The sequence below is a fragment of the Fukomys damarensis genome, unplaced genomic scaffold, assembly GCF_012274545.1.
Source record: "Fukomys damarensis isolate Sample0158 unplaced genomic scaffold, DMR_v1.0_HiC HiC_scaffold_19, whole genome shotgun sequence".
NCBI classification, from domain to species: Eukaryota; Metazoa; Chordata; class Mammalia; order Rodentia; family Bathyergidae; genus Fukomys; species Fukomys damarensis.
Window position 1 is genome coordinate 36,755,334 of NW_022900931.1, and position 21,954 is coordinate 36,777,287.

Below are 21,954 nucleotides of genomic sequence, written 5' to 3' on the forward strand. Positions count from 1 at the left end.
TTTTTTTTATTTTTTTTTTTTTTTTTTTTTTTTTTTTGGTACCGGAGATTAAACTGAGGACCTCGCTTGCCAGGTAGGGGCTGTGCCCCTGAGCCAAATCCCTGGCCCTCTTTAATATAGTTTGGAATATTTTTTCCTCTAATAACCTAGCTATAATCTCCACAGAAGTGAGTGAGGCTGGGTGGGAGAGGCTGCATGCTGCGGTGATGATATCAGACAGGACGTACATGAGATTTCCAGGGCTCTGGGAGGACATATTTCTTCTCTGATCTCAATTCCCTCATCTCTAAGATTAACTATAAGGCAGCTGTGCTGGCAGCCAAAGGAAAATATATTTGTAACGTACCTGGCTTAGAGTTCATGCTCCCTGAAGGGAGCCCAGAACACTAGAGCGGGACGTGGCGCTCAATGAATGGGATCCAGGAGAAGCCCCAGCAAGCAGAGCTTCAGTAGAGCAGGATGAGTATTGCCTTCTTGGTTACCAGAATTTTCTCCATTCTGAGGCCCCAGTTCCCTCAGAGTGCAGATCAGTGAAGGAACAGGGCAGCCATACTCCTGCCTGGAAGGAAGGTTCCTGAGAGCAGGAGCCTTGTGCACCTTTTCTCTCGTGCCCTGATGCCTCGAACATAACAAGTGTGCAGTGGTTACTTCTGGCTACATGGATGAACTGCAGCTCCGTCCATCCCTCGTGACAAATCAGTGGCCTCAAAGTTCCAGCATCCCCTGTCAAGTAGCAAGTCCTAACAGTCAAGATTTTTTAAAAAAATTCTACCAAACTAAAAAATTACCATGTGAACGTGTCACTTGGCTTCCAAGGCATCCAGACCCCTAATTCTAGCCTAATTTTTGTTTTCAGAAGTGATTTTTTTAGAAATATAGCGATCTTAGGGAAATCCAGGATATGCAATACTGTATCACCATGGAGAGGTATAAAGAAAATGAGATTGGAGCAAACAGTTCTGCTTTGTAGGTGTTTGATGAAGGAATATTTTCATTATTTTGCAAAGTGAAATTCCTCTTTTTGGCAAAGGAGGAAGTTGATGAAAACACTGTTGGAAGGTTATTGCTTTATAAATGATAACACACCTAGAACTTACTCTCTAGTGCAGGTCAACCAGAAGTCTGTTAGCTGGTCTCCAGCAGAAGTTCTTGTGCTCCTAAGTCCATCAGAGTCCATAATGGCCACCACAGACAATATGAGCCAGAAAGGTCCCCTGAGTTATCACGGGAAAGTTAAATTATGCTCACTTAGGATCCTCGTGACATGCAGTTAATACTCCCAAATTCTTTGAAAAACTGGTTACCTGGATATTTGACTTACCAAATATATCTCGATTTTCTGTTAAAGCTGAGTAGAAATCTTATAATAAAATAAGATCACTGAAAGAGCCCACTCAATCCCCCCTTACAGAACTCATTTCCCTTCCATCCAGGGTGGATTTTAAGCTTTCCCAGTTGGGTTGCTGAGTAAAATACAGAAGTCCAGCTGAATTCAGTGCAAAGAATAAGTGTTAAGCAAAGTATGTCCCTCATGTTGCATAAGCTATGCTACAAAATTCGTTTCGTTTTTCTGAATTCTAATTTAGTTGGGCATCTTGTTTCTTGTTTGGTTGTTTATTTGTCTGTTTGCTTATTTGTTTGTTTGGTGTATCTCACAGTGCTATTTCCAAAAGGTTTATGCAGCCAAGCATATCTGAATCAGCCCTACCATGGAAGAACAGAGTTAGAAGCTAATACACCAGTTGAACCTTGAATTAATTGTTAATATAGGTTTCCCCCCAATCATGTTAAAAGAAGCAAATCAAGGTACCTTCTCATTGTCCAATTTTCTGAGGGGAAGGGACTGTGTGCAGGGAGACAGTCACATGGAAGGAATGGCACTGTCATGGAGTAACTGTGCACCGTGGATTTGTCGGCTGGATGGCATCTGGGTATCACTAGGTTTGTGGAGATATAAACTATGCCCAGGCCAGCTCTGCATGGAACAGGTATTAGTCTGCTGAAGGTTCTGCTTTCCTGACAATATCCACGTTAATTCTGTTTTGCTCCATATGGGAACATCTGGTCCCCATTACCAGCTGAACACTGCCCTTATGAAAGCTGGTTTTGAATCAGGCAGGTGTGACCATGGTGGCCCAAAAAATGTGACTTCTATTTTTAACACTATATTTTCACAGTCCCTCAGTAAAAGAGTCTTTGTAAATCTTTTTTTAATCCCCCATTGAGTGTGTTCTTGGATTTCAGATCCCAGCCTGTAGCAAACAGTGAAGCTGAATGACAGGAAAGGACCTTGAGAAAGTGACAGCCACCTTTTATTGTATTAATAAGTTGATTCATTCAGCAAATATTTGTTGAGAATGACGATGCATAATGCAGGGAACAAAGTCTCAGAGAAAATTAAAACAAAATATGACTTGGTTCCCACTCTCAAAGGAATTAAAAATATGAGGAAGCAAAGACCAACCATCTCCAGATCTGAATAGGATCAGCAACACAGGAGAAAGGCAGACGGACTTTTGTGAAGAGTTAGAGAGAAGGCCAAGTTGCAGAGAGAGAAAACGTGAATGAACGAAAGAAGAATGAAGGAAGCAGTGTTTGAAAACGATCCAATGGTCCTATGCCAATCGGATATCGGGAGAACAAACACGATGGTGAATGCGTGGTGGGAAGAAAGGAGGGAAAGCTTCCTTCTTTGACTGGCTCAAGAACCAGGAGAGGGTCTGTGAGGTGCCGTGGAAGCCTCCCATGCCTAACTCTTAGAGAAACATGCATGATTCGGGGAAGACATGGCTTGGTCTGACCAGCATACGTCATGCAGAAAGTACCTGAGTAACTAATTCTCAGGGGTCAGCTGACAACGTGAGAGTGGCTTAATAGCATTAGAAGGATGTCTCTAGGATAATTGTGTTTTTAGGCTACACTTACATTGCATTTTGGAGCACTGAGTCATTTAGGAGAAAAATAGGGTGTGTCTTTTATCAAGATATACACTTTTGAAGGAGAATAATAGGCTTTTTGCTCTTAGGCCACCAAATAGTGACCGATATTCTTCCTGTGCCCAGGGGCTAGTTGGGCTGCTGTGCCACATGTGAAAAGTTTGATGATGCTTTGCATTGCCTTTAAGACTCATAAAAATCTAGCTGTGGACATGAGACCAACAGTCTACAATTAGGTACACAGTTGTTGGATGCTGAGCTTAGCTACTTCTCGAATCTACTGTAATAGCTCTGGGAAAGGACTACAGCAGGGTAAAAAGTCTTCATCATGCGTCTTGAGCTTAGTCATAAAGTTTGGAGCAAGAGGAGAAACAGGGTGGCAGGAATACCCCAATGTAATGTGCGCATCACGCCTTTTCCCTGTGCACGAGAGGAGAATCCGTTAGCTGGAATACATTATCAGTAGTTCGACAAAACTAGCTAAGAGGTGAGACCTCAGTGAGCATCTTGAAACCCTGATAGCTTTCATATTCTCCCCCATAGAAGACAATTTTAAAAGCTCCGTCATTTTCTTAATGTTGTAAAATGTGTATGACGTGTAGTTTACACTTCAGCTATTCGGAGTTCTCAGTGCAGTTCCATGCAGTGCAGTCACATTGCAGTGTGGCCCTCAACTGTGCAGGTCCAGGGACTTTCCCATCCTAAACTGAGGCTCCGTTCCCGGCCAACACTGGCTCTCCATTCTCCTCTTCCCCAGTCCCCGTGTTGACCGTTCATTCTACTCTCTGTCTTGCTGTCTACCCTAGAAAACTCACAGCAATGGTGTCATCCAGTGTGGATCCTTTGGTGTCTACCTTATTTCTTTAGCAATGGAGATTGTTTAGCAATGGGAATAATGTGGCATAGTCCACACTTGCTGCCAGTTCTATGGCGGTGCGTGTTGTGTAGAGGCAGGCCTGAAGTATAGGAGGCCGGCCAAGGGGGTCCTTTCGCACCCTGGCTGTGACATGATTTAATAATAAAACAGAAGTAGAAGATGGAAAGTAGGAAATGACAAGGTGGCAAGGCAGGAGGTGACCGATGATTCAACTGATGGTTGAAATGCAGGGTTCAGTAAAGGGCTTCATTGTGTGTGGGGGAGCCTGGTGTTGTCTATGCACGGTGTGTTTGAGGTGACAGTGGTGCATCCATGTGAAAAGTACCGAAGCAACGAGGGCCGGGGAGATGGGCACTGCACTCCCACACTGAGCCCAAGTGCCACCCCCCACACACACCAGCACCCCCGTCTGCTCGCTCTTGGTCTTCTCCTCACCACTTTTCACTTTCATTTTACCAACTGTCTTGCTGTTGGGTTTGGGTTCTCTGCAAGTCTCCAACCAGTCATGAGTTGTGAACTTCTTTGGCCAGCACCTGTCCTTGATCTGGGAATAACTTCTGGACGCCAAAGAGACTAGACCCTCAACAGTCTGACATTAATAGTAGCCAGAGTCAGAAGAGGGAGAGATGTGTGTGTGTACTGAGGATTTTCTTTACCGAGATGTGTGTGTGTACAGCACGGAGTTCTGAAAGAGTAGGAGAAAGTTTGAAGGCAAGAACGTTGATTGGATGTAAAATGACCCAGAGATTAAACACGTTTTAAGAGTGGGTACAGGACACTGTCTTTATTCAATCCACCATTTTTTTTTCTAAACCTGAAGTCTCCCGGGAACTAAGTTCACCTCATCTGTTCCATCCCACCCCTAGACTACCCGTGCTCCGGAATGCTGGGCATCGTGTCCGGACTCATCTCCGACTCCCAGATCACGGCATCCAACCAAGGGGACAGGAACTGGATGCCGGAGAACGTCCGCCTGATAAGCAGCCGCTCCGGCTGGGTCCTGCCCCCCGCCCCGCACCCCTACAACAATGAGTGGCTGCAGGTGGACCTGGGCGAGGAGACCATGGTGAGGGGCGTCATCATCCAGGGCGGGAAGCACCGGGAGAACAAGGTGTACATGAGGAAGTTCAAGGTCGGGTACAGCAACAACGGCTCCGACTGGAAGATGATCATGGACGACAGCAGACGTAAGGCCAAGGTGAGACCAGGCACAGGCGTGGGGGCAGCCGGTGCCCTTGGTTCCAACCCAGGACCAGCGCTTCCCTGGGGAAGGCTGCTTCTTACCCTGCTCTAAGCCCCCTGCTTGTAGGGTGGATGGTGCAGAGTGTGAGGTCAGATAAACAGCTATGTGCTGCATGGCTCTGCCCTTCCCTGGCTGAGGGTTGGCTGGTCCCTGGAACAGAGCTGGGCGACTGAGGGCTCAGGAGGTGACAGCATCAAACCTGCAGGGCCTTTCTGCCAGCTCCCTGCTGCAGGTTGGGGTCCCTTTTCCTCCTCTCTCTTCCCCCCCTGGTTTAAATATGTTCTCTTCCTTCCTTCTTTTCAATATTGAGGTTCTAGGGATTGAACTCTTGGCCTTGGGTGTGCTAGGCAAACACCCTACACTGAGCTACAACCCACCTTCCATGGGTATTTTTTTTCATTTTTAATTGTGATAAAATAGGCATAATATAAATTTTGCCATCTTAACCTTTTTAAGTTGCCATGTCAGTAGTGCCAAGTATATTCATCATGTTGTACAGTTTCCAGAACTTTCTCACCTTGAAAAAGTGAAACTCCATTCCCACTAAATAACAACTTGTCATATCCCTTCTCGCCAGTCAACCACCATTCCACTTTCTCTATGAATCTGACTATTCTAGAAGCCTCATATAAATGAACCATACAAGCACAAGGACCCGAGTTCAATCCCCGGTAACAAAAACAAAACAAAACAACAACAACAACAACAACAAAATATATACATATGAATGAACCATACAGTATGTGTCCTTTTCTGAGTAGCTTATTCCACTCAACATAATGTCCTCGAGGTTCATCCAGGTTGTAGCATGTATCAGTATTCTGTTCCTTTTTAGGGCTAAATAATATTCCATTGTGTGTATATACCATATTTGGTTTATGCATTCATCCACTGATTCACACTTGAATGTTTCTATCTCTTGGTTATTGTGACTATTCCTTATGCATCTGGAACCTTTTTAAATGTCTTTGGCTCTTGATAATGCTGCAAGAAGAGAAGGGAATCTCAATGTAAAAATATTTCAACATTCACGAAAACGTGGAATAATTTTAAGTGAACACATGTGCTTTACTAATTAAGTCTTACTTAGACTGACGGTCATGCTTATTTACATTTCCTGAGCACACAACACCAATTTGGAAAGGATTCCAGAAGTCTACCGAGTGGCCCGGGAGCTGGTCTATGATTACAACATGGATCAGCCCACAGACAGCGTTTTCAGTTCCATCTGCAGTGTGGGAACTAGGTCTGGCTGATGACTCTTCTCACACCAACACGAGTGGACTCATTGCCTCAGCCTGTCCACCCATGCCTTGCCCAGGACCTGCTCCTGTGGAAACAGAAAGCTTTAACTCCTTGGAGAAAAGATTACCCTTGCTCCCTCTCCATGGCGTGTGGGAATACGGCTCAGTCACGGGGGCCAAAGGCTATGCGGGCAGGGGACCAACCCCGCTCCCACTGGCCACGGGTCAGCCCCACGGCAGTCGGACACCGGAAGGACCCATTCTGTCACAATGTGAGAACTCCCCCATTTCTCGCTGGTAGCTTAGTTTCTGGAACGCCTACAGTTACACATACCTACCTGATGGGATCAAAACATACAGAGAAAATCATGACAGTAAAAGGCACACTGCCATGAGTCCTCCTCCAGATACTCTTGTGTTTCAGATACACTTATCCCAGCCTTCCTGCCACTTTCCGAAACAGTTCTGGAGGTCCTCTGCCACGAGTGTCTTTCCTTGTCCTGTCCTGGGTGTCTCAATGTCTTGAATCAATTGAAAACAGTTACCTTTCACGGTCATTTTGACTTTGGGAAAGAGTCAAAGTTGCACAGTGCCAGATCTGGTGAATAAGGTGGATGAGGACACACTGTAAAGTTTTTATTTGACGGAAGTTGCTAGAAACAGCTGATCTTTGGGGTGAGCAAAACATACAGTGAATGTTAGCATTTAAATGCAGTGAGTGACACATTGCCATTAATTTCCCTCAAAATACTCCCCCCTTACATTGAACACACTTATTTCATATTTCTTGGTAACGTGTCTGCTATTATAATAAGTTTTATTAACTTAAGCAGCATTCACCGTATGTTCTATCAACACTTGCATATGCAGCACATTCTTTCTCATGTTCTTTTCCCTTTCTCCTTTTGTGTCCATCCCTCTCATCTCGGTGAAAGGAAAAGTAAAATAGTCACCAGAAACTGTAATTTCCCATACGCCAGTCTCTTCTGAGGATCAGGGACTCGTGGCTTCATCAGAGAGCTTGAATATGTCACAGATCAGCAACTTCTGGGGCTGCTGTCGATGGCAGGGTGTGCTGTTGTGACACATCCTTCAACACTCGGTTCTGAGAGAGAAAGAAAACAAATGGCCATATGCCTTGGAGGGGACTCATCTGATGCCTCCTGTCTTTGTGATCTAATCCATGCGCCTGTGATCGAGTCTAGAGCTGTCAGTCTCGTGCAGTAAATCGAGTACAGAACCCCAGGAGAAGCCAGGGCACGTGTTTTAACTTTAACAAAGTACTCAGGATTGCTTGACTTTTACTGCTGGATTTTATTCCCAAAATATCCATCACTATCATCTTCCTGTGGTATTTAAAACCATGAAAGCTTCCAAATTGTTCGTCTAGATTCTGGTGCTAGAGTGTCTACGATTCCTAACATGCCCTTCACTGAAATAAAAGCTCCCCAGTGAAAAGGGAAATTGGTAAAACTTTCAAATTCAGAGCAGCATATGTTTTACATACACAGATTTAAAACTTGTATTTCATTGTATAAATGAAGGTCACCTGCTTGGAATGCCAAGTATCCTTACCGTAAAAGGGAAATCAGTAGCCTGTTTTGGGAAACAAAACAGTGCTTGCATGGTTTTTAAAACCTCTCTCTCTTTCCTTGCTCCACCCACAGACATGGCTTGGTGGACAAGGTTTGTCAGTCTTTGAATTAATTCCACTTTTCAGGAACAGATAGAGTTAGACCAAGCCCCTACCTTCCATCTAAGACATGATTACTCACAGAACTCAAAGATAATTCCTAAGCAAGTTCCTGTTCTCAAACCTAGCCAAGGCCCATCTAGGTTTTGATCTCTAGTACTTATCCCAGCTCACCACCGACAGCTTTTACCATGAAGCTCCATTGTGTTGATTCTTTCCACAAGCTAAAATTAAGAGAGGAGCCTGGGCTTCCATAGACACCAGTGCTTCTCTCCTCTTATTTCTGGGACTATGTGAATGAGAGAGAGAACTTGCTGGTAAGTAAGGTTATTTTCATTATAATTAGCACCTTCCTGACAACAACTTAATTGGGCCTAACCATAATATATGTCAGATTCTCAATTACTGGCAGCGATTGCAGCTCTATTAAGAGTGCAGGACCCTGATAGTGAATTTAGTCTTTTAAAAAACAGAAGAAAACTAATTGCAAGAGGCAGCTCTGTTTTCAAATTACAAGTGGCTTTTCTGAGTTGGATAAAGCCAAATAATTTACTTCTATAACTCAGAAAACCCCTCAATTTGTCACAGATTGTGCAATCTGTTAGTCTTCACCTACATGTGTCTTCTACTCTGCTGAGACATTTCCACTGCTGAATGATCACATCTTTGGCAGTGTTACGATTTCTTGACCCAGACATTGGGCCTGGTCCCACCGATAACCGATGTGACCCTGGCTGGCGGGCCGCTCCATCTGGTCAACCAGTCCTGACAGCTAATTTGCACCAAGTTAAAGACAAATTAATGACACTAAATGTGTTTCCTTAGGCATAAACACTTCTTGGACCTCAGAGCTCTCAGCTATTAACACAAAGAGACTAGAAGCTGGGCACAGTGACGTGCTAATAGTCCTGGCTACATGGTGACTGACGAGGGAGGATCACTGGAGCCCAGGAGTTCAAGACCAGCCTTGGCAGCGTAGCAGGAAGCCCTCTCAAAACACTGGTGTTTTCAGTGCTGGGGATCAAACCTAAGGTCGCACATATGCTAGGCAAGCCCTCTACACTGAGCTGCACTGAGCTACACCCCCAGCCCTCTTTTGCAAGATAGCTATGAACAGAGAGATCTTGCTGGTGTGGTTAGGAGTGCCAGCTAAGGCTGCCTCGGCTGGAATCCTGGCTGTGCTACTTACTGTATGTACAATGGCCTTGGCCACATTCCTCAACAGCTGTGTGCCTCCGTTTCCTCCTCTGTAAAAGTGAGGTGACATAGAATTGACCTCATACAGCTGTCTTGAGGATTACATGAGTTAATCTCATTTAACAACTGAAAACAGTGCCTTCCACTGTGCTTAAACATCATACCATATTTGGTATGTAAACAGCCATTCCTGACTAGATGGCCATTTTATTTTTTGAAGCCCTCTTCCCCTTTCTTTTCTCAATCAAATCAAGACTGATGTTGAGCAAAGAGACTATGTGGAGACTTACCCATTTCTTGAAAAAGAAAACAGACTTGACCATAGCTCTATTTTTCTATTATTCCACTCAGTGATTTTGATCTTTCTGCCGCTGCAACACAGGAAATAAAATAATCGAGTGGTGGCTCTGGCAGTGGGTGGCCTGGCACCTGCAAAATGTCACAGTGGCTTCAAGTTAAGGGTGCACAAGGTGTACAGCAGTCATACCAGTATTCAGAACACCACTTAGTAGTCAGGACCCTTGCTGCTTTCCCTAGATGAGAAGGGTCTTTTATCTATAAATGACCCTTTTGCAACACTTCTTAAACTAACAGTAATGTCAAAGGGTTGGGATAACCCTAGTTTTAAATTAACAGAACTTGTACTACATTACATGCACTGTCCCTGGGCCTAGTGTAGCTCGGTGGTAGCGTGTTTGCTTCTTATGGGCAAAGCCGTGCCTTGCCTCCCCAGCATTGAATAAAATAGTAATTACTCTCTCCTACATTTGAAATTTAATTCCTTTTCAGAGGACCAAGTTTTAGCAAAACGAGGACCCTCTCATTTCAGAGAGCCTAACTGGAGTCTGGAAATGTGGTAGCTATTATAAGCTCTAAAAAATGGCAAGTGTGCTTCCTGAGTTATCTTCTTCCACCTCAAGGAGGTGATAAAAGTGACACCTCTCCAAGGCATATCAGCATATCATTTAAAAACATCTCATTAAACCCTCAGCCTCTGGTGTAGCTTCAGTGTGTACAGCAAGATTGCTAAGACCTGACATCTGTCACTTCTTAGAAAAGTTTGTTTCTTCCTTTCTCCTTTATGAAAGAAATGCCAGCCATTTAGGAAGTGGTGGAACAAGGCTGGTTTTTCTGCCCTATTAAATGTCCTGAAGTAGTTCAGGAAATGCCACTGGAAATATGCTCACTGGGACTTCACATTCAGGGGACTTGGGGGACAGGAAGTGAAGGGAAGGTCTTTCTCTAAGCCTCCCTTATCTGCCTTAGGGGGAGTCTTCCCAAAGGGACTCATTTGTCAGAAGTAGTATCCCAGGGTTTCCTCCGCCAGGGAAGACTAAGGTCATTTCACAGAGTGGGGGTGGATGCCTGGGCTGTGACTGGTTCTCAGGACCAATTTGACTTCCCAGAAATCATCTGCCCTTCCCTGGGTCACCCCTCCCCCCAACAAAGCAGATATCTGAGCTTCTAGATCTTTCTGTGTAGTGACAGAATTCATCTGTGCCCTACCTCTGTGTGGGTAGTAAGTTGGTTCTCCTTTTCTCCTGCTAACCTGTCTACTGTTAGTTTACTTCTCCGCCTCCATCACTGGACATAGAGAAGGTGGAGGAAAAAAGTTGTTCGTGTCCCTCCAGAGGGAAGAAACGGCCATCAAAAAGGGAGGTCATCATTTTTTCTTAATGACTGGTGTTCTTTACACTTCACAGTCTTTTGAAGGCAACAACAATTATGACACACCTGAGCTACGGACATTTCCACCTATTTCTACGCGACTCATCCGGATCTACCCCGAGAGAGCCACTCACGGCGGCCTAGGGCTGCGGATGGAGCTGCTGGGCTGTGATGTGGAAGGTAATTCCAATTACCAGAGCCCCTCCTCGTTTCCTCCTCCTTCATCTCCTTTTTCTGACTCTGAGGACAGATGCTCTCGCAAATTGCCATCTGTCCCCTAGGGGGGCCTTGTACCTCTAAGGGTACATCAGGCTCTGAGTCCTAGTACGAACCCCAAAACAGCACCTTCCAAATCCTGCTTTTGTCTTAGTTGTTTGCATCACTCTTTTTAGATTCTATGGGAATTATTAAAAAATATTTTATTTATTTAATTTACTGAAAGTCGCACAACCCAAAATTCACCATTTTAAATGCACTACTCAGAGGCATTTAGTGTACTCTACAGTTAAGTTGTACAACCAGTTCCCGAAATATTGCCACGACTCCAAGGCAAAACCTCTTCCCAGCTTCTCTCCCACTTCCCCTCTCCTGGCCCCTGGCAGCCACCAATTCCTTTGACATTTTAAATATTATTTAGAGATCTGTGTCAGATCCGAGTTTCTGTCTTCTGCATCGGCTCCGTCACACACAAGCAGGAAGCCACATGTGATGCACAGAGTAAAGCATGGAGACATATTTGGGTGGATTTCTTAGGCTGCTGTAAAGAAACGAAGCTTTTTGCGAGATAATTAATGTGCATGAAAGTATGGTGAGGTCCCTTTAATGACGCTTTTGCCTACACTCAGATTATCAGATAAAGGTCATATAAGGACAAATTTACACGTACGCTGACCTCAGGCCTCTCTTTTAACATATAGTGAATGAGATGAAGGTTTGGATTTGGTCATTTTACCATTTACTGCTTTTGTGCATTAGAATTCCCATCTGCCTTAGATCTGGGCATAAATGAGTAACCTTACACCAGCTTTTCTATCCCACAGAAGTCTTTCTCCAGATTAGCTCCCACAGTGGCTATTGTTGGTACCGAGATGTTAATCAGTTGAGCATATGCTCACAGTTGTTTCAAAGAATGCTTTTTAATATCACCTTCTATGGTTTCAAAATTACCTCTATTTCAAGCTACCCAAAAATAATTACATTTCTGAACACATTAAATATCACAAAACTTTTCACATGCAATCCAGGATCTTAAGCTATATCAATCACCCTACTCCTGAATAATTCATAGCTGCTTTTCCGTGTGTTTATTTCCCATCAGGCCATTTTCTCCCATTCTTTGCTGGGTGGCTCTTTCTATATATGGAGTCATGTCCTAGACCTCTGAATCCAGTTGCCAGCAACACCAACCAAGAGTGACCATGTGCCAGGGCATTGGTAGAGATGCCAAAACAAAGAAGGGCGGGGCAGAGTGAGCCAACTGCAGACATGTTCTTTTCATTCAGGGTGCTGAGAAATGTGGCCTGGCAAAGGGCGCCTAGTGCATGAGGCGGGGTGTCCTAGGCCCATTCTGGAAGGCAGCGTTGATTTAGGAGGTGCGGTGAATGGACAGTTGAAAACACTGAGCCTCGTGGCAGTTTGCCAGTGTCAACTGTGCTGTGAGTGGAGGTAGAAACTGTTGGTGAAGGGATTTGCCTGCAGATGTTTGCAAGTGCTCACAAAAGTGAGGAAGTTGCCCCCAGCCATGTGAAAAACCAACATCCGAGACCGTAATGTCAACGCTCTTTAGGACCATTCGTGAAAATGAAAACATTTCTTCTCCCTCCAACTGGTTAGCAGGCCTTATTAGACACCCACTTTGTGCTTCATTCTACCAGAGACATCTGAAGGGACACAGAGAAAAGATGGGGTCCCAGCCAGCCTTTCTAGAGTTTATGCTATTGGGGGCTAGCTCTTGGATTGAAGACACAGAGACGTGATGAGGATATGTACCAGTACCACGATGAATCTATGCATTACGTATCACACACACATGCTAATAAAAAAGTTTAAAGGAAAACCTTAAGAAAGAAACAGAATCACAAACTATATTTTTCAAAGAGTAAAGTCAGAGCGGAGAAATCATTCACTTAGTCCTTAGTGCACTGCCCTGGACCACTTCTAATGTGGAACTTCTTTGTCGACACCATTAGGAATCCAGAAAAACCAGCAAAAATAGGGAGTTTAAAACACTTGAAGGCAGCATGTCATCAAAGACAAAGACAGCTTAGGAAAGACAACTGTGTGGATTGCCGGAGAGCATTCTATGGATCCAAAGGTAGCAATAAATAGAGCCCAGAACATGTGTGCATTATGAAATTTGATTGCATGCCCCAGTGCTATGTATGCTGCCTGTCTGTATATGAGGAGTTCTAGTTATTACTTATTGGCGTATTAGTTCAGATAGCTGAAGAAGTTGAAGCTTTAGCTGCATTTCTACATTTTTTCATAACTTTGCTCAGTCCTTAAGCACAGTAGCAAACAGTGTCAGGTTATGAGTGGGAATATTCCTACTGGCCAGGAGCTGTGAGAGAAGAGCTCCCACCTCACCCCTCCAGCTCCCCAAATCGTGTATGCTTCTTAACATCAAGGGAAGTGTGCTTTATCTCAGACTGGTAAAGTGAAATGCAACACGGAAAACTGTAAAATATTAAACAGATTGCAAAAAATGAGTAACAGGCTGAAAAAAAGTAGACTGAACTAACTTTAAAAGACTTCAAAAGCGGTTTTTGATTAATGTTGGCTACCCTTCAACCACACATGCAAAGATAAAAGGGTACCTGCCAACAGTGGAACGGAATCCTATGAGAGTCCAGGTAACAGGACCTGGGAATCCTGAGTCATTGCTTACACACCTGCTCTTGACCTGGGTTCCCAGGTCAAGAAGCTACTTAGAAAGAAGCACAACGATGCAGGTTTTTAAAACAACAACAATAAGGGTCTAAGTGTGAAGATCGATACTTCCTTTTGCGGAATAAATGATAATATAAACTTAGCAAGCTCAGTCAGTCCTGAGAATACAAAAGAATTCACGATGAGTGAATTCTGCAGCACCTTGAAAATGAAATGAAAAACAGTTCCAGAAAAATCTGTATCATCAAAGTTCTCTACCCCAGGCTTGTGAATAAACAGCCAGTGAGAAGTGAGAGCTTTTCTGAAAAAGGAGGCTTATATAAGATAACAATGTAGATAATGCTAAGGCAGCCAAACCTACTCAGCAGAGGTGGATCAAATACCAACACACGATGGTCCCTGCTGCCTTCTGCAAAATCCAAGTGTATTTAGCCTCCTGAAGTAGAGGCAAAGCATGCCCCTGGCCTTCTTCCCACAGATTAGAGTTTTCTGCAAAAGCATTCACAGGTTCAGCAGCCAAAGCCTTGAGAACGCGTTTCCGAGGTGTGAAGTAGTAATCCTTGGATTTCGTTCCAGCGCCGACAGCTGGACCCACCACTCCCAATGGGAACCCAGTGGACGAATGTGACGACGACCAGGCCAACTGCCACAGCGGAACAGGTGATGACTTCCAGCTCACAGGTGCAGAAACCATCTTCATCCCACTGCTGTGCCATTTCAGTCCATGTCGTGGTTGGGCCCCGCTAAGCCCTAATCCTTGCCAAAGGCAACAGGGTGTTGGCGAAGCTGTCCAGGCGTGGCGGCAGCCTTGCCACCACACATGCATCTTCCTTTCCTCTGGCCATCACCCCTCTCCCCTAACACTTGCCCTGCACATTCATAACCACACACTTCATTTTCTTTCCCTAATAAGGACAGCGTTTTTCTGTCTGTTTTTTTAAGTGGAGCCTTTATCTGACTAATTGACTGAATTAGGCTTACATTTGAAATGCAGCTTCTAAATTGGGAACTTGTAGATCATTTTACCCTACCATTTACAAAGAAGACTGTGTTGCTTCACACCAGCACCAACTAACTGATATGCAGAGATGGTGTGTGCTGGAGGTGGCCTAATGGATCTGGCGTTATTCCCAAGTCTTCTCACACGGTATAAGCTAGAAAGGGACCTTCTCTTCCACTTGGAATGGAGGAAATATTAGGGAGGATGATTAGGCGAGTGGGGGGTTGGAATAGGACCACACCATTTGGAAATGGCACCAGAATTATCACCCTGTTGTTGCAAAATGTATGGTGCAACCTTCAGTGCTACCTAGGTCAAAAGGATCTTCCATAAGCATGTGACTCTCAACCTGAGCCCTTGAATGCAGGTCTGTATTTTTACCCATAAGGGACTTGGGGAGCCCACATAGTTAATTTCTGTGGGCAAAACAGAAGGGGTTACCTTGTAGCTTCGTAACAGAGCCACATTATTGGCTAAAGCGTTGGCACAAAATCTAAAAGGAAATGTCCCATGGTTCCTCTCCAGTCACTTCACATGCTCTCCCCTGAAAGAGAAAGAGAGCTCTGCATTCTGAGATGGAGTCCAGAGTAAGAAAAACCTAGCCCAGAAATTTTGTGCTATGAACGGGCAGGTAGGGTGCAGAGCCCCACCTGCCACAGCTGCCTTCCTCCAAATTTCTAGGATAACCCGTTACGTTCACATCACCAGTGAATGTTACATCGCTGTGGGCAACAAATAAGGAGCCACAGGACCCAAAAATCCCTGTTATTAATGTGCAGAGGCGTTTTCTATGTAAGATGGCAAGTTCAACTTGAAAGCCCTGCAGCTAGTGTGAAAAACGTTACCTGTGCACAGACCAGTTCCTCTAGGACCTTCTGGCAGTTTCCTGAAAACACTCTGCCACAAACCTCAGGATTCTGTGAGGGTCCTGTCATCTGCAGGGAAACTTCCCGTGAAAAAGAGAGCTTGCTGGAAGGTAGTGCACCCCTTTTCAATTGCCCTCTCTATAGGGATTCTTTCCTTTATGAACCCTGTTAGCGTGATCAGCGAATGCTGACCGGAAACAAAGCGTCAGATTTACTCCTCAAATCAGAACAAACAACCTTCTCAGTTTTTGCGCTAGTTCATGACTCAGTCAATTGAAAGGGGAGCCTTTGAATGAAACAGAGCAAGTGTGTTAGCCCGGAGCAGATACGTGCAGCTCCAATCACAAGCCACAAAAAGTGGGTCATTTACAGTGGGACACTGACATTCCTTTAAAAGTACAAGGTTTTGTTTCACCTACGGTGTTTAAAACGGTTTCTTGAGTAGAGAGAAAAACACTTCGTTCTACTCTTTTTCTATATATTACTATGGGGGGGAGAAAGTTATTTTTTTTCAGCCTAGTGTTTGTCCCAACCATTCTTCAGAACATGCACACATTGAGAACATCTGAGGCTGGTGATAAAAGCCCACCCCACGGCCCCATGAGGAGAGGTGATTTTAAAAGGCATCCACATGCTTTGTATTTATGTATTGTATTAAGGTCGATTTCGTTCCTTTTTGAAACATGTATGTTTTGGTTTTCTATGTGCTGCTTTTTTCTGGAAAAGGCCCCACTCATATGTAATGTTTGCAGAGAGCAAAGGTCTACCTCACCTAACCCAAGTGTATTTTCACATCTGAAGCACATGGCTCCTGTACCCATGTGTCTCCCTGCACCTTTTTTGCTGGTTGTCATGGGCTTTACCATCAGGACCCTAAACTTGAGAATTCAGTGTAATAAAAGCAAACCACGAGAAGTCTCACCTGAATCATGATGGAATGGAAGGGAATTTGGAAATGGAGATCAGTGCTCTCTCCGTGTTCGGTTCCCTAACATGGACAGTGTCTATTAATTTCTTCTCTTGGGGTGACCTATTTGTATGCAAAGGAGGAGAAACGCTCTAGCAAAATGCTTGTGACTTATGAACAAAACTGATTTCTGAGTGACCTGCCTGATGCATGGAATTGAGGAGAGAACTTGGCTTCTGCTGCTTGCTTGCCAAGCTGAAAATTCACCCCTGAAGTTACTCATTTGCAAATGCCTTTGAAGTCATTAGATAATGCTGTGGGCTTCAAAGGCACCGGGAGGCCAAGTTTCACATTGGAGCCATGTGTACCCAACAGTGGAATTTGGCTCCCAACCTGTAACAAAACTGATAGTGCATATCAGTTTTAAAAGGTGAATTTTCACCTTGAATCTTTCTCCGCTAAGACTGCAGGGATCCGAACGCTAATGTATTCTGGCCATCCTCCAATTCTGCCATTATAGACTCACCTTCTTGACCCATAATACATATAATTCTTTCTCCCTGCTGCCTGCCTTATTGAGGCCATGTACACATGTGACCACTCGCCGGCATATTTATTGGGAGAGCCAGGGTAACAAGACTTGCTACTGCAGCTGCTTAGCTCAGAAATCCTCAAAGACCATTCCAGGAGCACAATTTTATAGCTTTCGGATTCCTGATAGATTCGTGTAACTGATTTCTGATCTGTAGGAGCTGTAGAATGGGCCTGGCCTGAATAAGAAGCGTCACGAATTTTTCTGAATGCCACTGGTAGGAGGTACATGACTGCTACACCTCATAGCGGTCCCCAGGGCTTCCTGCTTTAAGTCTGGGGCCCACCCCTTATTTCCGGGGGTAGGGGAAGATGGCCCATAGTCTGCGTGGCACATGCACTGAAGAACAAACGGCTTTCTTAACACCCAAGCAACAAAGAGCAAACCACTGTGCCCCAACTGTGGTGGATTATATGCCTCATTTGAGAAGCGTCGAGAAATATTGATTCCGAAGCCTTCTAATTCCCAGTTCAATCTATGAAGGGTAGGCGAGGAGGAGACTGCAGTTTTAACAAGCATTCAAGGTGATTTGGGGCAAGTTTAGCAATGATACTGTAACACAGAAACATAAAGGAGGTCGCTGGGGAAGGAAAGGGTCAGCTGGGGTGGATAGGGCCCAAGTACACTGTATACCTGCATGCAAACACCCCAACTGAAGCCTGTTGTGTTGTGCAGTTAATATGTGCTGCTAATTATAATAAAACAGTATGACGACAGTGAGTGAAAACGGAAGCACTAAGAAATGGGAAGAGAAGGTAAACTAAGTCTCGATAAGGTGACATCCTGGCCCCTGACCAGGAATTCCAAAGAAGGCTCAAACTGAAAGCTCAAGATGTTCAGGGAATTATGTGTTCAATCTTCCAGTGCCTTGGGAGTAAGAAGAAACATTGAGCCTGTTCTCTTTGTGCTGCTTCCCAAACCACATACTGGGTAGAATATTTGTCCTTGGGAAAAATAAACAGCTATAGCAGGGGAAAGGGACCCAAAAAGGAGAAACCACTGCCATCCACTTTAAGCTTTCGGTTTTAAAATAGATTGAGGACGGGCCCTGCAACTCTCCTGAAAGCACACGTTTGAAACCGTGGAAACTACATGAAGTTTAGAACCGTAGGTCAAGTTTAACACCCAGGTCGCCAAGGACACAGGAGGACCCTGCCTTCCCCTGCTGTCATGTGCCACACTGGGTTTGGAAACCGGCAAGGGCTGCTGGATCTGAGTCTTCAACTCAGTGTGCCTTCCAGATGCTTCATAAAGAAATGCATTAGGATTTATTGCATACTCAAAAGTTGCTAAGAAAGTAGATTTTATGTGTTCTCACCATAAACAAAAGCTAAGCATGTGAACTAATACTTATGTTAATTAGCCTGATTTAACCACTGCACAATATGTGTATATATTATGTGTGTGTGTGTGTGTGTGTATATATATATATATACACACATATTCCTATTATTGTACATTATATGTATAGACAATGTTTATTTCTTGATTTTTAAAAAATTTTTGAAAAAGACAAGTGTGTTACATAAAAAGCAATGTTATTTAAATTTGAAGTAGAGTTACTTGATTTATGATGGGAAAATTTTCAGTAAAGCAATTACTGGAGATGTAATGAAAGGAAGACCTTTCTGTGGGAAATCTTTGCCTCTTATGGAAGCAATAGAAAGACGTGTAATAAAAATACGAACTCAGACCGCAGATAGATGTGAGCGTGTGTGGGTAATAACCCATGTAGCACAGAACAGCAAGCATATGATAGAAAACTGCCTTCCACTTTCTTATTTTTCCATTACCGCTTTTGTTTTTCAGGTGGAACCACTGTGCTGACCACAGAAAAGCCAACGATCATAGACAGTACAATACAATCAGGTACCAATAAAATACAAACTTCAGTAGATCTAGGCACCGCTCTCGCCCCTCCCCCTCAAAACAGTACATTGCCGTGTTTGGGGGTTACCGTTTCCCCGAAAGTCCTAGAAGGAGAGATGCCACGCAGCGGCATCTGGTCTCCAAGCAGGAGCCATAAATATTCTTTCCTCTCATACACATGTACATGCAGCAGGCAGTGAAGGCTCCTTTCTCCATCAGTAATCGCCAAATGGTGACAATCCCCACACTCCACCGAAGGAACTAAGGAACATACTTTGTTTAAACGAAGCACATTTAGGACATGGACTGTGTTTGCAAACTTATAGGGGAAGGAAATCTCACAAGCGGCAGCCTGACTATTTATTTTCATCACAATTCTGCAAAACTGAGACACTCAAAGTTTGTCAGTTCTGCCTGCCACCGAGTTGGCAGTTTTACAACAGCGTCTGCCGTGGGCGTGCCACGAAATGGGGTTCAGGAAACCAGGGCTTATGACTAGGCAGAGCAGCACCCTTGGGAACAGTCCCTCCATCCTTTCCTTAATGGAGAAGCATAAGAACTTTGAAGGCCCTCCCAGTGCTATTTATCAGAGGCCAGCCCGGTTCAGCAGTCGCCTTCCTTGAATCTCCTTTGTTTTTTGTTAGTATTCTGTGACATTCTTCCTCACGGGCACACACGAAGGGAAACGGTCCATGTAAGCAATCAGAGCTTTGAAAGGCTTTAAAGTCAGTCTCGAGAGCAAGGTGAGCAGGTCAGCGTCCGGCTTCCTCCACTTCCTTCTTTGAGGCTCACTCAGCCTTGGTCTCCTCAGTCCTTTATTAATGGGGCATGTGGTGTGTGCCAGTGTTTCCTCAGCAGTGTGACACTATGAGGTTCGTCACACAGTAGAAAGGGCTGCTCTGATGAGTACGCTTCCTTAAAGGACGCTGTCACCGTTGGCCTGACTCAACTACAAAGCGAACTTCCCTTTCCGTTGAACTTAACCCCAAGTTTCCCTGAGGTTGACAAAATTCCCACTGCCACATGGCCCAGACACACCCGGACGCCAAAGGTGAATCGGAATGATAATCGCCTCAATCCCCAACACTGTGGTCCTCCACAGTTTGACTCAAGTTCTCAAGTGGGCCCATGGGAATGGTGACCTGGATATCTGAAGCCACCTCAGGAGAGAAACCGTGGCTGTTGCCTGCCTCCTGCCTCTCCGGAGGCATCTCGGGCCTCTGGTCCAGTTCTGTGGAGAAAGGCTAGCAACTGCTGGTTGGCTGTCTGGGACCCTATAAGGTTGGCAAGACAGGTAAGGTGAAGGCCTGAAGTTCTTGACGTCACACGTGCTTTAACTGTTGTTTTAGTTCCTTCTCTTGCCAGAGAGGTAATTAAAGCCACCGTGAAGTCTCCAGTTCATTTGCTTCATCTCTCTCATCTCCTTGCTTATTAAGAAGATCTAGGGAGCATTTAATATAAATGAAAGTGAGTATCAGCTGAGGAGAAAATGGAGCATGAAATCCTTCCCAAATGTCGAAGGTCTACATTTGCTTTGGCAGAGTAGGAAAAACTTTCCTTCCACACTCGATCTGCATGGCCTCCTTGTCACTTGTGTGATGACTTCAGGGCTCCAGGGCCGGCCTGTCCTCTCACACACTCCATGTGGTCAGAGAGCAAGTGTGCCAAGCGTGAACCTGTGAGACCTATCACCACTGCACCCTGAGCAAAATCAGGAACTTGGGCTCCCGTCTTTGTCTTGCCTGAGTCCCATCTCTCCTCTCTAGGTCTCCATTGGTGGGTAATGGACTGTGTGGCCTTCTCCGGAGGACTTCTGCTCCTTGTCACCTTTGGGCCAAGCCAATGTTCAGGCTTCACAAAGACCTGAGGCTGCTTTGAGTCTGTGGTCCCTCTTTGGCTGCCTGAGAGCGAGGTGTCCCGCTGTGGTCTAGTTCATCTAACTAATGCCTTGGTCCGCACTGCTCCAGGAGCATCTCTGGGCATCTTCAGAAATCAGACCCCTGAACGCTTAACATAATTCAGTTTTGCTGCAGCCATTACAGACTCAAGAAAAGTCTTAAGATTTCACGCTGAGGATTTTTATCAATATAAAAAACTCACTGGGTAGATAACATTCAGTCTGTAATAAGATGCATAAAAGCCAGAAATTGATGAGAATCTTGGATTCTTAATCTCCATCTCTCTGGGGGGTGGTGCTCTTTCCCTCTCAGGGTCTTCAAACATCCCTATAACCGCTCCTGGTATTTGTAACCCATAATTGTGTGGGCCTCAGCAATTCCATATGTTTCAATGGAAACACCACTCTGAGCCAGCAGTAAATATACGTGATCAAACTTTGAATATCAGATTTAAAAATTCAATCCTTACATATACATGGCATGAATGATTCAACTGTGGTCAAGATGACCTCAACAAGTACAGCTGGTGCTCACTCACAGGGGCTATAAATTTGTTTAAAGTTCAGAATATTGTTTCCTGCTATTTTTAAGACTCAAGAAGGGATTTGCCCGGATTATTCCCATGGAATTTAATGAAAATTGTACGCTGCTACAGGGCCTGAGTAGCATTTTGAAAACTTAAAGGTCCTTTTCTCTTTCCCTTCTTCCCTTGTCACTTCCTCCCTTTCTGGTTTTCCTGTTTTCCTTCCTACAAATGTTTATGGGTAATTGGTGCTCGGTTGCCTTTTAATGCAAGCTTGAATCATCAGCGTTGAGCTCCTTCACAAAATGCATCGACTTAATAATGTTTCTTTTCAATAAGCAAGATGGCTGAGAGTTGTATGCATGAGACATGAAGACAGAAAAGAGGAGTAAAATACAAAATGTTAGAGCAGTTTCCCTGTTAAATTCTTAGGATTGGAAAGGGTATGGGAAGGTAAAGTTGGACTGTGCTCCCTGTAGTAAGTTCTGCCAGAAACATCTGTCTAGGCAAAACCATTCCATTTCCTGGTTATTTCAAAAATATCCAAGTATA

The 21,954-nt window shown here is 44.5% G+C and overlaps 1 protein-coding gene across 1 annotated transcript in view; it reads left to right on the forward strand.

Moving 5' to 3' along the window:
• Positions 1–21,954, forward strand: part of Nrp1 (neuropilin 1) — a 141,489-nt gene that overhangs the window by 106,388 nt on the left and 13,147 nt on the right. The window contains exons 9-12 of the mRNA XM_019206154.2: positions 4,680–5,011; positions 10,894–11,038; positions 14,324–14,407; positions 18,922–18,981. Coding sequence (XP_019061699.2) covers positions 4,680–5,011; positions 10,894–11,038; positions 14,324–14,407; positions 18,922–18,981 — 621 coding nt within the window. The remainder of the gene's footprint in view (positions 1–4,679; positions 5,012–10,893; positions 11,039–14,323; positions 14,408–18,921; positions 18,982–21,954) is intronic.